General features: G+C 46.4%; 1 protein-coding gene across 1 annotated transcript; it reads left to right on the plus strand.

Annotated features, from left to right (window-relative positions):
• The first annotated feature begins 1,890 nt into the window (after window positions 1–1,890).
• Window positions 1,891–13,238, plus strand: LOC120458330 (protein Optix). The gene is made up of 4 exons (XM_039645947.1): window positions 1,891–2,766; window positions 3,825–3,943; window positions 4,654–4,903; window positions 11,888–13,238. The coding sequence occupies exons 1-4, from the start codon at window positions 2,480–2,482 to the stop codon at window positions 12,705–12,707; spliced, it is 1,476 nt and encodes a 491-aa protein (XP_039501881.1). The 5' UTR covers window positions 1,891–2,479; the 3' UTR covers window positions 12,708–13,238.
• The last annotated feature ends 4,627 nt before the right edge of the window (window positions 13,239–17,865 follow it).

Here is a 17,865-nt window from a genome sequence, read left to right on the forward strand (position 1 = left end):
GTAGGGGGGAGGAAAAGAGGCGGAGAGAGCGAGAGACAGCAATGGCGATGTTCGTGTGCTTGTGTTTCTACGCTGTGCATGCGTATATAAGTATGTGTGTATTAGGTTTTACATTGGTTGTAGGTATGTAGGTAAGTGTTGGTAGAGGGGGCTGGGGGTGTCTCACGGGGTGGCGGTTCGTTTGAAGCCCGCGGCTACACTTTTGGAAAACTCATTTACTTGTGGCATGTAAACAACTAATCTGTTAACACTCCGGACAAAAGCGCGAACGATACATTAGCGTGTGCCCCGTCCCCGCCTATCCCCGCGAACACAATCCAACTTCTTGTCAGCCCCTCCTCCTGGCTATTTCCGGATCCTGTCAAACCCGGAGCATGATGAAGCACCGGGACCCGACAACCAACACCACTGACAGCGCCACAATAAAAACTTTTGCTCGTGAATACTTTGCCTTATTCGACGGGCATAATCAAAAGTTCCCTTTGCCAAAATGAAAACGTGATTTTCTCCTTGGTCATATATATGTGCATATAAATGCCAGGGGGGGAGAGGGCTAGAGCTTCGTCCTGGCATAAGGATATGGCTTACTCAGAGTAGGGGCTTCAGAAAAGGGGAAATGGCGTGAGAAGGGGTGGGTGGAGCGGTGAGCGGCGGCAGAGGTTGCCAGACCACATGGTGTCAAACATTTTGCTACACTTATACAATATGCTTCACTTACCGTGATGCAAAATCAATGAACAGCGGCTCTAAGCTTGGTATTTCCATTTAATTTATAACTAGTTTTTGTATGTGCTCCTTCTTTTACGTTATGCTGCTACAAAGCAAGCTTAGTAAGTTGATAAGTTATTTACAACTCTCCAATTAATTTTGATGTTTTTTTAATGTTTTAGGTTTATCCCAATCTATAAGGGCAAAATAATAATTTAGTGAAGTGCTCATGTATGAAGCTTTTAAGTAGAAGCTTAATAAATTAGACAAAATTCATATCCGTGTGATCTTGACTCCGGCTATTCTCCCTCCCAACTAGTAACTTGAATGTGAGCAATGTAAATTCTCCGCTTTCCCAGTATGATTTGACAAAATATCGTCTGTAAATAAATCAACCCCAGTACTGCCCGGCAAATAAACATAATCCAGCTGATCTCGACCCACTGTGCGCCGGGTTGTTTTATTTGATTTCTTTATCAATATCTGAGCTGGCTTGCCTGCAGCTCACCCGCTCACCCCTTACCCCCTCGGTGGCGGCACCCAGCCCTACCACTGCCGCCACAACGTTCGTAACCCCTATTCAACGACCCGTTGTTATCCTGCAACTGCAACAGTATTAGTTCCCGTGCGCCAGTGTGTGTGTGTGTGTGTGTGTGCGACTCTTATGTACGATTCATTTAAACGAGACCCATGAAGGCGATGGCACCACCGCAGCGGCGGAAAAGAGACGGCTGTCGGCAGTGGCGCCATTGAATGGCCGTGTGCCAGAGCGAGACGTACGTAGGGCAGCGAGCAGTGAGGACCACGCCCACCCCGTGGTAGTGGTGCCCATGGTGGTGTATGGTGGTGCGACGTCGTAGTATCCGTGTCCGCATCTGTTCGCGTATCTGTATCTGTGTGTGCGGCAAACTGGTTGTGGCCTGGTATTGGTGCCAACTCGTTTCTGTTTCCATATCTCAGGCCGTATCTGTGTCCGCAGCTGTATTTGTATCTGTATCTGTATCTGTATCTGTATCTGTATCTTTATCTGTATCTGTATCCGTGTCTGCAGCTGGCAAGCAGTAGCAGTGGCAGCCGGAGAGCCGAGCTGCCAGCCAGAGTATCTGTATCTGTGGCGCGTCATTGTTGTGCTGCTATTGTTGTGCTGCTACTGCCGCTGCTGCTGCTGCTGCCTCTGCCGATTGAGCTCCATAGCCATAGCCATAGCTTCTATAGCCTCTATAGTGTGTATAGCTTCTGTGCCGTTCCCGTCGCCTAGTGGGCAGCTCAGTTACAAGACCATTATTTGACGTATTTTTTGCGCGCTCGGTTGGCCGTTTGGTTGGTCGCTCTCTCGCTCGCTGGATCGTATCGCATCGCACCGCACCGCATCGCATCGGTTATATCCATTGCCAAAGGCCCCCTCTATCGCTTCGATGTGGAGCAGCAGTTGCGCTCCGTTCGTGGACCGGGCACGGGTATCGCATTCATGAGCTGGCTCATTGGCAATCATTTGGAACCGTACGCCAGTCGAACCGGTGGCCACCTTACACATCCTGACGGCCAGATGTCTGAGCCCTCGATCGCGCGTGCAAAGTGCTAACCCCAAAACGGATTGAATCGAGTCGGATCGAGCAACCCAAGTGCTAGTGAACACATAAATCACAATCATAAATAAGACAGCCAAGGAATTGAATTGATAGTGACTAAACCAGTGTAGTGCCCAGCAAGATTGCTTCGTTCCGGTGGAGAATAGTATGCCCATTTGTTCACAGTGGATTCAACGAATAAAATGGCCGTTGGACCGACGGAGGGCAAACAGCCGCCCTCAGAGAGCTTCTCGCCCACGCACCACCAGATTATAGCACCCAGCCCCATCCTGGCCGTTCCAACGCTGGCCTTCTCCGCCGCCCAGGTGGAGATCGTGTGCAAGACGCTCGAGGACTCCGGCGACATCGAGCGGTTGGCCCGCTTCCTCTGGAGCCTGCCGGTGGCCCTGCCCAACATGCACGAGATCCTCAACTGCGAGGCGGTGCTCCGTGCCCGCGCAGTGGTCGCCTACCATGTGGGCAACTTCAGGTAGGAATCCGCCAGACAAAAGCCCCCTGCTCGAATGACACTCTCTCATAAAATCAGAAAACCATAAGATCAGAAAAACAGAAAAACAGCAACCAGAGACCCAGAGACCCAGAGTCGCAGCCTCCTGTCCTGATTAACCCCGACATCCGATAGTTTTGCACAGCGACAGCTTAATGAGGGCACAATGAGCCGCTAAATTAATAAACAATGGCATTAATTTACTAATTAAAGAACTCGCTGCTGCCCAAAGCCAAGTGGAGCAGGCTTGATTAATAAAACACCGACCGAACAATAGGTTCCACGCCAGGATCGGGGTTTCGGCTTCCGTCGCCACGACATTCTAAGTTCTCACATTTCACTCGGCCTTCTTAGACAACCGGAAACATTGCACTCCAATGGGAATTTCGCAATAAGCTCTCACAAATTATGGCGAAAGATTAGCTTTCCTGGGGTACCACTAATGTAGACTTAGCCTTGTGGTTTTCGACTAGACGAGTCAGCCATTTGCCATTTGCCGCATTTCAAAGTGGGCAAAACAGGTCCCTGGCAATCGATATCGACAATTATCCGATCGGCTCAAGCAATCACAACTATAAACGGTTGCATCAGGTTTTGCATCTCATCTGACTGCAGTTAGAGCGACTGTGTAATTTGAGTATAATCAATCAATGTCCAGAGGCAGTAAATATAAACATATAAGGCCTGGGCATGCATATACGGATCTGAGATCTGGCAATGCGATGCGATGCAAGTGATTTGATTGCTTTGACTTGGTAAATAAACGACTTCCAATTAAAACCATTTGACGTACTCAACCGAGCTGTCAGCACCAGTGACGACAATAAATGCTTATGAAATTGTTTCAAAATACATATGGACGCCCGCCGAGCGTCGAGGGGTGTAAAGATTCGGAGGTGGGGATGGCTTTCGCAGCGGGAAGTCCCAAAAGTCCAAAAGGATTCGGGGGTTGATGGGTTTGAAATCGGGATGGCAAATTCTGCGCATTAACTTTCGCATTAAGTTCGACTACGGATACTTAACCTAGACTCTCTTTTCAGGGAACTTTATGCAATAATAGAGAATCATAAGTTTACAAAGGCGTCCTACGGCAAACTGCAGGCCATGTGGCTGGAGGCCCACTACATTGAGGCCGAGAAGCTGCGCGGTCGATCACTGGGTGAGTAAGGCATTCACTTTAAAGCTAGATATGATATATGTATGATATGATAATAATGGTAAAATACTCGTGAGGGAGATTCATCGAGAAAGATAGAAACACTAGTCAAAGCCGAGGAAGAGTTCGGTTTTAGGCCAATTGTCTAATCACCATGGGTTCAATGGAACACCGCAAAATGTTTGCATTGATCGAATACATACGTTATTTATTTAATATGCTTTGAAACAAAATCAAGTAATCAAGTAAGCAGTAAACGAGTTTTAGAAAACCCCAACTTAGTGTTATAAATAGCAAACGTAATTATTCACTTCCCAATTTTAATGTTAATATTGATAAATTGTTAATAAACTTGATACTTCGAACGTCGTCGCTGAACAATAAGGCGGATACGAAATATTTTAAAATTTGTTAATATCTTGCTAATTTCTGAATTGTATCGTTTATAAACCAGTTTTTCAGTGAAACGATATATTGGAATTTACATTAATGTCTTCTAATTAAAGATTATCAAACCCGTTTTATTCTTACAAATATACTTCATAATTGTTTCTTGTAATGTTTCTTTAACACTTTTACAAGTAAAATAGTTTTTGAACATACATATATCATAAGCAGTTTATTTAGTTAGGCTTTTTGGCCATTAGGTAATTACATTGAAAGCATATCGCTCCTCATCCTTTGACTAATCCAACTCCCATTTGGACTTGCAGGCCCCGTGGACAAGTATCGGGTGCGAAAGAAGTTCCCCCTGCCGCCGACGATCTGGGATGGCGAGCAGAAGACGCACTGCTTCAAGGAGCGCACGCGGAGCCTACTGCGCGAATGGTACCTACAGGATCCCTACCCGAATCCCACCAAGAAGCGGGAGCTGGCCAAGGCCACCGGCCTGAATCCCACGCAAGTGGGCAACTGGTTCAAGAACCGCCGCCAGCGGGATCGGGCTGCTGCGGCCAAGAATCGGTAAGTTATCGACCATCGACCGCCTCAATTAGCAATTGGAGTTTCGAGATTGGAGTTAGACGGGTCTGGGGTCTGGGGAGTGGATGGGCTAGTAACCCGATCGGGGTTGGGTAAGCGGATATCATCCTCCGGAGGAGTGGGTGCAGTGGGTGAGGTGGATGCCGTGGAGGGGGGGCACACAGGAGCGTTTCCATTTCATTGATCCGTGCCGATCTGCGGCAGCGGTGGCGGCACCCAGTGAAGCGTTCTCGATTTCTGCTGTTTGTTGCGGTCGTCGCTTTTTGGCCACATTAAACTGACCGCCGACGATGACGATGACGATGACGATGGGCTTGGGTTTGGACTTAGGTATGGGTATGGGTATTGGTCTTGGCCCGGCCTGGCCGTAATGGTGAAGGAGACAACGAGCAGATACGACGATCATGATAGCGATGATCATGACGATGATGACAGTGTAAACGCAGCTCATGCTTCAGCTGGAAAGGTGCAACCGCTTGCGAAAATGGGCAGGAGAAGTTAAAACTCGACCAATTCGCGCGAAGTTGAAATGAAGAAGATCCGCTCGAAGTGAAAGAAGGCAAGTTAAGTGGAATGACACTGCAAGAAATCCGGATTCAGAGTCGGAGTCGGCGCTGGAGTCGCAGATCTGGAGTCGAAATCGTAGTCCACTCAAGTGTTTGGCTGCTCCTGCAGATGCGCAAATATTTCAAGTTCTACCTGATCACAAAAAAAGCAAGAGAGGGAAAAGGAAAAGTAAAACAAATCGAGACAGCATTTGGCATTCCTCGGAAACCTGGCAGCCGCACAGCCCCACAGCCCAGAGCCCCTAGCCCCAAGATCCCATCCAAAGAGCCGTGTTTATTAAGTTAGGAGCAGCATCGGCAGCGGTCTCGTCTCAAATTGAATGAATCTGCACAAAGCGCCAAGCAAATGGCATATGGCCCCCAAAAAAACAAAATAAGGAGTATACAAATACGAATAAAAACCAGATGCGAGCGGGTCATTAGTTAAAATGATGGCGATTATTTCGCTTGTAAAGCGGCAGCAACCACGGATACGCGGCCATTACAACTCCATCCGCAGATCCACAGATCCGCAGATCCGCGGATCCCAACTTCAATTCGAGGTTCGAGGTTCGAGGTTCGAGGTTCGGTTTTTGGCTCCGAGGTTTCGTGTAGTCATCGTGTTATTAAGCAGCGGCGGCACAGCAAAAGCCCCAGAGATGAGACAAAAAGGCGCACTGGCGATACGAAACACAAAGTATGCCCATATAAAAAATATGAAATTAAAAGCCGTTCATATGCGACGGCCAGACAACTTCGACAGCGCCAGGCGGCAGACAGGGGCGTCCTCAACGCGCTCTCCGGGGGCAGCGGAAAGGGGTTCCAGACCCATTCTAACCGACGACCCCAACCAGACCCAAACCAGACCCCAACCAGCAGGCGCTGACTGTTCGAGCATTGTGCGCTGAAAAATTGTTAACATTTTTGCTACTGCACTTGTGCGAACCAAATGCGACAGGCGGACAAGTCGGAATCGCGAACGGCAGGATAATATCCTATCCGAATCGTTCAACACCCTTTCCCAGTGACTTCTCACCCAAAATAACTTGTTTGCATCGCTTCTTAATAAGTTAAATGACACCTTAGAGTAATGGAATATAATTGTTCGAAAATTATTCAGTAAGAGCTCTAATTCCAATTGAAAAATCAATGAAAAGCCATTCCCTAACTGGATCCCTTGATACCAAAAAGATGATACAATAAGTATTAGTATCTGTGGTTAAAGAAAGCTGCCTAAGAGCTGTGCAACCTCTTGGCCCAAACAGAAGCGCCCCAAGGAAGAGCATGGAAAAGGCAGCTGGAGCTGGGAAACGAGAAACGGATCGTGAAGGCAGAAGGAGTTGCGATGTCAAACGTTTGTTGCTGTTTGCTGCTCCAGACGAGATGGTAAATCAATCAAATGCACAGCTCCGGTGCAATCCACTCTATTAGAAAGGCTCCGCGGAGAAAGGCAGCGGCACGTTTCCCGCTCCCGAATTGAGTAATTAAGACATCGGAGATTGATCGACTACTCAACTCGACTTGAGTCGTTACGGCGGAAACTTGGCGCTGCTGGCTGCTGACTGCTGACTTGTCATGCTCTGATGCCTCCAACCACCAAGTGGCCATTGCAAGTGGAGTGCAGCAGTTGCAGTTGCAGTTGCAGCGGCTCAAGCAGTGGCAGTTGCAAGATATTCAAAATCAAGATTGCCGCGCATTATACAGGAATTCTGGGCAGGCATCTTGAATGGCCTGCCGTAAAACGCAGATGCCCCAGTCATCACCATTTGTTTGATTCAGCGGAACCCTCGAGGCGTGCAATGCCCATTGAGGAGCGGATGGGAACGTAATTAATCTGGCATTACTAAAACTGGATATTGATTCAGTTGTTACTACCTCTGTTCGAGAAGTATTCTAAAACTTTCATGCAAACATCATGACTAGATCGTGCTACTGATACTTTCATCACCAGCTGCAGAAATCATAGAACGAAAGCTTTTTAAACACTTCCTAAAGTTAAATACATTTGTGTACTTGTAGTACATCAATTCCGAATGTGTTAATGGTACTGTGTTTGCTAGTTAAATGGACTACGAAAATGTAAATACATCTGCGCCCATTAACGGCTGAGTCATAGAAGTTTTCACAAATCATTGGAGAAAACCAAACGAGAAGCTTCTATTGTGCAAATTCATTAAGCCGAAACCCCGGCTCGAGACTTGATTTTGATCAATTACAATTGCCACTCGACGATGCACGACAGCGATACGAAACTCTTGGCCAAACGGAGCCCCCGAATCAAATGAATAAAGTGAATCCATTCAATCCACTGAATCCGCCTCGCGCCGATGGTTTTATTGCGTGAATTACCCGGCGAGCGAAATGCGTGGCTCGTGGACAGCCACTGGAGATGGATATAAGATGAGATTCGCCCACATGCAACCAGCCATCCATCTATCCATCCATCTCGAGTCTCCAGAAGCGGTGGCCAAATTAGGAGCACAGTGGGCGTCGTTGAGCGAGCAATTTGTCCAGAACACGAAATCGAATCAGTCAGCATTTTTTTGGGTTGCGGGCAAAGTGTAATAAAGTTGAGAGTACCCAGCAAATATGTTGTAAATGTCAATTATCAATCAAATCGACAAACACGCACTTGAGGACAGCAGATATCGTTCGAAATATACAGGGACCAAAGTTGAAGAGGTTTTGGTCCATCGATTCCCAGCCTCTCTCAAATTCTAATGAAGAAAGGAAGATGCAGAAGCTGATATTCCCATCCCCATTCCCATTCCCATCCTCAACCCCAACCATTGTCAATATCCGAATCGGAGGGCCCACTTGTCCGAGCGCTCGGACAGGGCTCTCAAGCCCCATAAGTACCCATACCATCCATACCATCCATGCCCGTGCTCCATGCGATCCGAGGGAGCTGAACTCGGACCACTCGACGCTGTTTGCACAACACCAACTACCGTTTTCGGTGGCTTGTGAGAAAAATATACAATCAGCTCTCCAATGGGAGCAGAAGTCGGAGTTACCCAGAAGATACACAGAGAAAAACCTGGGCATTGAATGGGATATGGCTGAAGGCACTTCCTTTCAGGACCATAAGTTTAATAACCTCCAAAGTAAATGGGAAGTGATACAAAAACGTTAAATGTAATTTAAAGCTTAAACCCCAAAATGGATTTCTCTCTGTGTATCCGTATCTGAGCTCCCAGAATGAGCTGAATGGAAGCGAAGCTTCCATGTCGGACACTTCAATGCCGCATAGAAAGTGTATTAAAGAAATTAATAAGAAGTCAGCTCCGAGTCATCATCTTCGGCAGGCAGATGACTCTTCATCGACGGCTGGCCAGTTGGACGATAGGATGGCTGGATAGCTGGATGGCTGTATGTCTGGATGATTGGATGGTTGGATGGTTGGATGGTTGGGCAAGCAGCATCACCGGATGTGGCCTTTGTTCACTTGACAAGTGAAAGAGGCTCGACAAATAAGCGAACAGGCGGCGGAACAGGGCACTCCGGCCCAAGGGTTGCAAGTGAAATATTCAAATGCGAGCAAATTTAAATCCCGTTTGTCAACAGATCTCCGGGAAAGAGAAAAGGAATAAATATAAAATAAATGTTGATTGCATTTAGGAACCCTTGGGACTGCGGACTGCGGATTGCTCTTATTGCCAACTGCTAAATGGTAACTGCTCGCGCCCGTCCAAATATTTACACAATTTACGGCGTTCAATTTGAATTGACACAATTATTGGAGAAATGCTCCAGCAGAGCGCTGCAATTTTCCGTATGATTTTGTCGCGCTATTGACTCAGTGTTATCTGCAGGTTCATTGATTTCCCCATCTTTTCTATATTTTCTGCTTTTCGGTCCTTAAGCCACATATTCAAGGCGGGCATCTTTTGTTGGCCTAGCGGATCGTGTTACTCCGCTGGCATTCTTTGCAGCCTGAATGGGTTTCAGTTCAACTCGACTCGACTTGAATCGAATCTAATCGAATCGAGTCGAATCGGAATCCCCATCTTCTGACATGAGCCGATTAAGGAGCATTTCAATGCATCTCGGGTTACTCCGCACAGCCATCTCCTCCGACTGGCCATGTCCAGGCTGGTAATTACATACGTGTCACTTCGGTTAGGTTAGGTGCCACAGGGTATCCGATTTCGCTCAACCCTTTGCCCTTGTCCCTGTCCCTGCCCCTGTCCCCGTTCCTGTGCTTCTCCTTCGCCGTAAGCCTCTCGCTGCCTAGTCAATTGTGTGGAAAATGTATATCATATTCGTGCATCCAAGTTTTCGGTTTCTGGGCTCAAGCCGAGCGTGCCAAGTCCCAGCAAATCCAGTCGCTCCAGCTCCATTCGTGTGTGAAAATGGCCTTGAGTCGCCCGTGCCAAAAATCTGGCTACCAGAAGCTCTCACAAGGACTCCAGCGTCGTGGGCTTTGACTTGAGGTTTCACCTCACCGATCCACTACTACTATTATACAGGCTCCAATTACCATTTCTGGGAAGTGTAATATCCAAACCATTTAAACTTATTGCTATACTTCAGATTCAGGTAGCATAAGTTACGTAACATATATGTACATATAATGTGATAGAATCGACTTGGCCTAATAAAAATATCATAATTCTTCATTTTTTATTTGAAGCTTTAGCTTCTGTACTTGGCCCTAAAGTTCATATTTACCTACTATACTTTACTTTACCTAACATACTTAGTCGTGGTTTCAACAATCAAGGAATCCCGTTTTGCTTGCTCTATTTAATGTGTTTAAAAGCCATTTTTTCATAGGTACCATCTGAAAGTTCATAATCAACTGTCTTACAACTTAAATTAACCATATAATATAACCGAGAAAATCGGGAAAAGAGAGCAAAAACCTTTCTCATTGAAAGCCACTTTGTTTGCGTATATCCAAATAAAAGTTGGGTTTTTATGATCCACGTCCAGAGTTTCACCCCCCAGATCCACCACACACAGATAGCTGTTCCAAGCCAAGTTCCCATAGTTAGGTTCCAATTACCCAAGTCCAATAGCTGAGAACAGAAAAAACGAGCCGAAAAACCTTTCTAATCGGAAGGGCCTTCTTTGCGGAGTATCCCAGCAGCGGGAAGTCCCGATCTCCGATCCCCATTCTCTTGCCCAATTCATCGGACTGTGAGTGATCCATCAAGTTGGCACATTAGGCAACTAAACGATTTAGTGCTCCCTCCGAGACAAGGGCCGAGCAAGGTAGCCGCATATACATTTCGCAGCTCCAACTGAGTCGTGGTGATGGTAGTGATGGTGGTGATGGTGGTGTCCCTGCTCCCGCAACCGGAGTGCCCATGCCGGTGGAGCACCATTAATCACACAACACGAGCCGCTCCAGGATCTCGGGGGCAGCCAAAGGCAGCCAGAAGGGGAACAAATTGCGGCAAGTTGAGCGAATCCTAACCGATAATTATGACATTGCAGGAGTCATGGCGTGATGGCAAATGATGATGTATATGAGAATGCTTCTCCGCCGCTCCTGGCCAGGCTGGGATCTCCTGCCCGCTGCCGGTGTTAAATCCATGGCGGCTAATCAAGTCATCTTCTGGTCAGAGCGTCAGGCGCGTCTTTTGTTTTGGCCACAGACGATTTATCTTAAGCATGTGTGAAAGTTGTGTCAGATTTATGTGCTGCCCCCTGCTCCTTGGAGCCCCCTGTTGCTCCGAGGGCAACGACAAATGGGCCGCCTTAATGGGCGTTTAGCCCACTGCGGCCACTGCAACTGTCCAGCATCGACTAATTAACGATGCCGACGATTCCGAATCCGATTTCGATGCCTTGATGTCTTGATGTCTTCATCTGGCGTGGCGGCAAAAAGCCGTGGAACTGCAAGAGAATGGCTCCTCTCAAATTCTTTTAACATTCGATCAGCTACGGCTTTTAGTTAAAGTTAAACCGTTACGGAACACTATAAATTTACTCCAAAATAGCCCTAATAGGCCAGTTAAAAGGTCTGTCAAGAAAATATTGAAAAACTGGCCCTTTAATGATTAATAGGCGTGTAATAACTCCAATGTAATATAATCCAATGATAAGTCTATCAAGGCAAGCAGATTTAGAAACGTTCCTTTTAGTGTATTTTATGTTTTCCAATAATTTGCAATTGGCTCAATGTTTAAATTCGAGAATAATGTGCACATTACGCATCACAAGATAACAACACCATTGATAACAAGTTTTATTAGGTCAATTTATTAAAAGCCATAAAATTTTAGAACGTGCTAATGTTGTGCATATTAAATTGAGTATGATACATATGATGATATAAAAGTGATGTGTATATGATGATATAGAAGTGATATGTATGATATATGATATATGGTTTAGAAAATCAACAACATTATATATAAATTAAGACTCCAAATACTTACACATTGTCTCCGTTTCTGCCTCTTTCCAGCATCCAGCATAGCCAGAACAACTCGGGAATGGGTTGCCGCAGCCGACGGGCGGACGGAGCTGCTTCGCCGACGCCCTCGGACAGCTCCGACTCGGACATCTCGCTGGGCACCCACTCGCCAGTGCCCAGCAGCCTGCAGCTGCAGCACAGTCCGGGCAGCACCTCCAACGGCGCCAACGACCGCGAGGAGAGCCTGAGCGTGGACGACGACAAGCCGCGGGATCTGAGCGGATCGCTGCCACTGCCCCTCTCCCTGCCCCTGCCGCTGGCCTCGCCAACCCACACGCCGCCCCAACTTACGGCGGGCTACGGTGGCGGTGGGGCGGGCGCAGGACCCGGAGGACCGCTGACCGCTCCGGGCTGCCTGCCTCCGTTCAAGCTGGACGCGGCCACCAGTCTCTTCAGCGCCGGCTGTTACCTGCAGAGCTTCAGCAACCTGAAGGAGATGTCGCAGCAGTTCCCCATCCAGCCGATTGTACTGCGTCCGCATCCGCAGCTGCCGCAGCCGCTGGCACTGAATGGAGCCTCTGGCGGACCACCACTGCATCATCCGGCCTACGCGGCTGCCTACAGTGTGGAGTGTGTTCCGGGTGGTCATGGTGGTCCACCGCATCCGCCACCGAAGCTAAGGATCAACTCACCGGAGAAGCTCAACTCCACGGCAGTGGCGGCGGCGGCAACGGGCGGAGCAGGAGGAGGAGGTGGCAACCAACACCATGAGCCCACCACCATGGGCTACCATCACAGTGGCCAACTGATGCTCCATCGGCCCTTCTCCACGTCTCCGGAACTGAAGCACAGTGCTCCCGAGATCACATGATATCAGCGGGTCTGAGGTGTCCACCCATGTTAGCCCACCCAGACTAACCTTCCAACCCAATCCCAATCCTAATCCTAATCCCAATCCCAATCCCAATACCATAAGCTCCGAAGCACTAAGGCCCAGCTATTCAGATTGTTTCAATTGTACTTCTAAGTTAGCCCGTAGTTAAGCGCATCCCAGCGGCGGAGTTCGAGCAATATTCGATCCGGAACTGTTTCCTATATCATCACCCATAATTACCATACCTTTACCTATACCTAGACCTATACCTATACCGTTACCCAGCAGCAGCAAATCGCAAGCGTCGCACACTCACTCTTCAAAGATAGCCATTTAAGCCGGATGGAAACAGAGATACAGATTTAGAGCTAATCCAGATGGCGGTCCCAGTGGCCCCAAAACTGAACTTGAATTCGAGACGTTTTCATTCTAATTTTGTGTGTGTGTACGTATTTGTAAATAGAGTTTAAGTATGCAAATCATAGAGCTTACGTATACAATTAGATTGCAATAAAACCGAATGAACAGTTAAGAATTTGAATCATTATACAAAAATGCGTTCTGTGTTTGGGATACAAAATGGAAATCGAATCGAACTGGTCAAGTTTCGCTTTAGGTTTGACGATCGTATTTATGTGAATTTCGCTGTCTTCAACTGCTGCAAAAAGGAATGTTGATACCACGGGATGAATGTCCTTACAAGCCATTTAAAAGCGAGAGTAAATATGAAGATGGGTAGTTCAAAAATATTCAATATTGGTAAAAAATTTGAATTATTTATTATTATTTTTTATTATTATTTAATTATTATTTAAAACTTTCTCAGATCAACTCAAGAAGATTATAGATTACTCTACTATTTATACTGTTCGACTTTTACTAAATCTGGTTTGAACCAACAATTTATGTCCAGAAAATACTTCAGCACGAAAAATCAATAAGCAAGGATAAAAATGTCGGAATATCCTGCACATTACATAGCGCTGCACAGTAAGCAAGGATAAAAATGTCGGAATATCCTGCACATTACATAGCAGACTTTTTTGGTTGTCATGTGCTTCTTTCCTTCAACACAAAAACACAGACTGCTGGGTAAACAGTCCGTGGAAACTGGAAAAACAGCAAGGGGGAGGAGAAATTCCCTTTCTTCGGGCTGATACTACCAACTATTCATCTTCTGCTAATGTTGCTGCCGCTGTTGCCATTGTGTTGTTCCTCGATGTCTGTTGATATTTTGAAATAAAATATCAGTTTCTGTGTAAACATCCACAAGAGTCGGCGGGAGTCGGGCGAAAGCCAAGTCAAGTCCGAGGGGAAAGAACAACATCCAAGATCGGTGCCAGTGCCAGTGCCAGTGCCATTGGTAGCCTCTCACTCCAGCCCAACCGAACTGGGAACTGAGAACTGAGAACTGAGAACTGAGAACCGAGAAGCGAGATCCGAGGCCGGAGAACCCAGAACCGAGCTGATGGCGTCGGCGGATGGCGCCAGCGATGACATGTCCGGCCTTGCCATGTCCTACTTGAGTGGTTTACTTAGCTGCCTTATGAAAATATCCAATGCTGTGGGCAAACACATGATGCATCCACATCCACATCCACCACAACCGAATCCACAACCTCTCACCGAAAATGCAGCGAGATGAAAAACTGACGCGTCACTGTCACTCACACAAATGCACCACATCATCGTCATTACGGGCTCAAAAGTCTCCGATCTTCCCTGGGAACAGGCTGCCTTTATGTATATGTATATATATCGAATATAGAGAATCGTTCCAGCACACAAGGAAAAATTTAGCCATCCAACCAAAACAATTCGGATATAAGAAGTTTGATATTAGCCATTTCAATTTTAGGACCAGCTTTTCTAGCTGGTTAATATTAGATTTCATATGGCTTAAATTAAGAGAACAGCATTAATATTTAACAGTTAAGCTATCCTTAATTGTATTAGTTTATACATAGTTGGTTTTTATATCTCTTTGTCTTTCTTCCCATATTTGCCTCGTAACTATATATATGAAATTTGGTTTCTTATGATTTATATTCAGCAATAAAAGGGAGCCAATAAACATAAACGGAGGTTATATTAGATTCATTTTCATTGCAGATCAATGTATTTCTCTCAGTGCCCGAGTATACGATCTAATCTGATGCCAGCTAGCGCCACAGACTCACTTGCCCGGATTGATGGGCCAAACGTGGATGGATGACTGACTGACTAGTTGGATATAAGTGCTTCCTTTTTCCAACAAATTTTCGGCTCAAATTACAAGGTGAGACTGGGGGCCCTAGGTACCATCCAAACCAAATGGGAGGTGGGCAGAGGGACGACCACGACCACGACCACGACTGCGAGCATGTGCAAGTTGTCAGGCCGTCCGACAGTCAGCGAAAGAAACACTTGAAGGCGCAATTATCAGTAGCTGGGCACCGGGCGCATTAAGTATACGCCGCATTGTCAGTTAATTTTCAATGCAGGCATTTCGGCCATTTCACGTTTTATTTTTAGGCAAGTCGACTTGAGTTGAGTTGAGTTGAGTTGAGTCGCGTCGCCTCATCACCGTCATCATTATGCATGATGTGACACTTTTGACCCTGTTTCCTGCAACCCTCCAATTTTCGGCGTCGTCTGGAGTTGGTTGGTGTTTGGATTTGGATTTGGCACCGCTGTTGCCCTGGGTACTCGGAATTGGGAATCAATAGGCGCTAGACGGACGCCATATGGCTCCAATTAGCCGGGCCGACCAAGTAATTGATTTTACACTTGGCCAGCGCGGGAATGCGTCATTCGAGAGCCATTTACCAATTACAGGAGCCCAAATGCATCGCCCACAAGGGGGTGGCTTCTCATTGACTGATTGACTGACTGACTGATTGACTGATTGACTGCCGTGTCTGGCGAAAGCGCCCGTTGTTGTTTTATCAAATTAATGCGTTGTCGCCAAATTTCGGCCGTCGAGGGTTGCTGCTCGTAATTATTAACGCCACGGAGCAGTCAAACAACCTCGGACTGTTGTGGTTGCATTTACATATTTTACAAGACGACTCAATTAGGTTAACCGCCGAACGAAAGCCCCAATGCAAAGGTTTACGTATTTGAAATTGAGTTTATGCACCCCTGGCCGAATTCTTTTTCCCCCGCTCCTCCATTCCTGCCTTATTTTTTGTCAATTTGTCCGCAGTTCCCTGCCCCATCCTCATCGCGTTCCACGGATCGGGTCGTCTCGCCTGGCAATTGCCATCCAACAACTCCCCGAACAAAGAACTCGCACAGTGGAGTGCCAACTCATGGTACGTACACAAAATATTTGGACAAACTCATTGCACAAAGTTATTAGTTTGTATGGGCTTGCACAAATTATAAAAATAGATAAGAAACCAGTGGGAATTATGGTTATATTGCTTTTATCCCCTGTCCCACATTTATTATTGTATTTTATTTAAAGGCCAACTCTCGATTCTGTCTTTTCTAAGGGAAACCTATAATTAATTTAATGTTTTTAATTTGCTTGCTTGGGAAAAGGTGCCATTTGCTAGTCAACATATCTCAGACACAAACTGTTATTCGTAAGATATGCCTATCTCTGTCTCAAATAACGTAAAGATTTATTAACTAGAGAAAACGCTAGTCAAGTTCCCCGCCTATCGGATACCCGTTACTCAGGTTAGTGGGCGTTAGAGTGGGCGTGGCAACATGGGTCTCTGGAGTCTGCATGCTCAACTTTCTAGCTTTTATAGTTCCTTAGATCTCGACGTTCATACGGACAGACGAACGGCTATTGATCCTGTTTAAGTATAGTATAGTTTAGTATACCCTGTTACTCTACGAATAACTGGTATAAATTTATTATGAATAAAACATTTGCAAGGACATCTTGCTCCACTGTAGCAGAGCTTATCGACAAGGCGAGTGCAAACACACATAGACAGCGAGCGTTTACCACAATATAAAACATTTAACGTGCGCATCTTTAAATCTTTTGACTGACATTTGCCCACATTTGCCAGGGGGTTGAACAGGGGCGGGGGTCCGAGGGGCGGCACAAACGAACCCCATCATTAAGTGCGTAAATGTACTGTAAATAGACAAACGCGCTTTGAATAAAATTTAGCCAAAAGAGTTGCATTGTTGCCAAGCTTTTGAGGGGGTGGAGGTGGGTGGGTGGATGGAAGGATGGATGAATGGATGGATGGAGTGGATGGCTGGCGGGTTAGCAATGCAAATTCCCTGAACAAACAGCAGTGGAAACCGAGAAAAGCCCATCCGCGCCCATCTGTTCAACTGACAATTGTGAACAGTCAACAAGGCGAATCAATAAATGAAACTTTATTATGATAATTTGTCAGAGGAAGAGGAAGAGAACACAGGGAGAAAAGATCAATGTGTTTGGACCTAAAATCATTCAAGAAATATAACTAGTGTTGTTAAGATATAGATAAAAAGTTGTTAATAAAAGTTTATCTTTTAGCAGTGATGTGATTACAACTAGTACGCTTTGATTCGATACCATGGTTTGTTTATAAAAGATTTAGTTTTCAGTGCATCTGGAGTGTGTGTAAAAGGGCTTGGGTCTGGTGGTTGTGCGTGAACTTTGTCAAAATATTTGCAGCATTAAATGAGCAAGACAAACACTTCACACATGCTCAGCCCTTAACCCTTTTCGTTTTCATTGTGCGGGAAGGGAAATTCCACTTGCAGCTCCAGGATCTCCACCACCGCCCCTCTCGGTGGCCCGGGGGCGTGGCTGTGAGGCATCCGAGGACCCTTGACAGCTTCACTAATGAAATACACTGCCTTCGGTTGTGAATAACTCGACACTCGTACTAATTGTCGCCCAGGAGTCCCAATGAAAGGTGAGTCGCCGTCTCAGTCGCTTTCCCTTTTGTCGTCTAATGAGATTTGCCCCGCACAGAGCCATCGATACATATATATATATGTATATGTATGTACCTCTATATACCGGCATCCAGATGAGGGAGTCAGGTTCGTATTCGCACTCACACTAGCATGGATTCGGAATCGAAATCGGAATCGGAATCGTGTTCCTGCGAAAGGTGCTCATCATCGGACAAAAGGAGGCGTCGATGCGTAATTCATAAGAGCATTGAAAAGGCATCAGCCACAGCTACAGTAACAAAGTACCCGGGTC

This window comes from Drosophila santomea, chromosome 2L (genome assembly GCF_016746245.2).
Source record: "Drosophila santomea strain STO CAGO 1482 chromosome 2L, Prin_Dsan_1.1, whole genome shotgun sequence".
Classification (NCBI taxonomy): Eukaryota; Metazoa; Arthropoda; class Insecta; order Diptera; family Drosophilidae; genus Drosophila; species Drosophila santomea.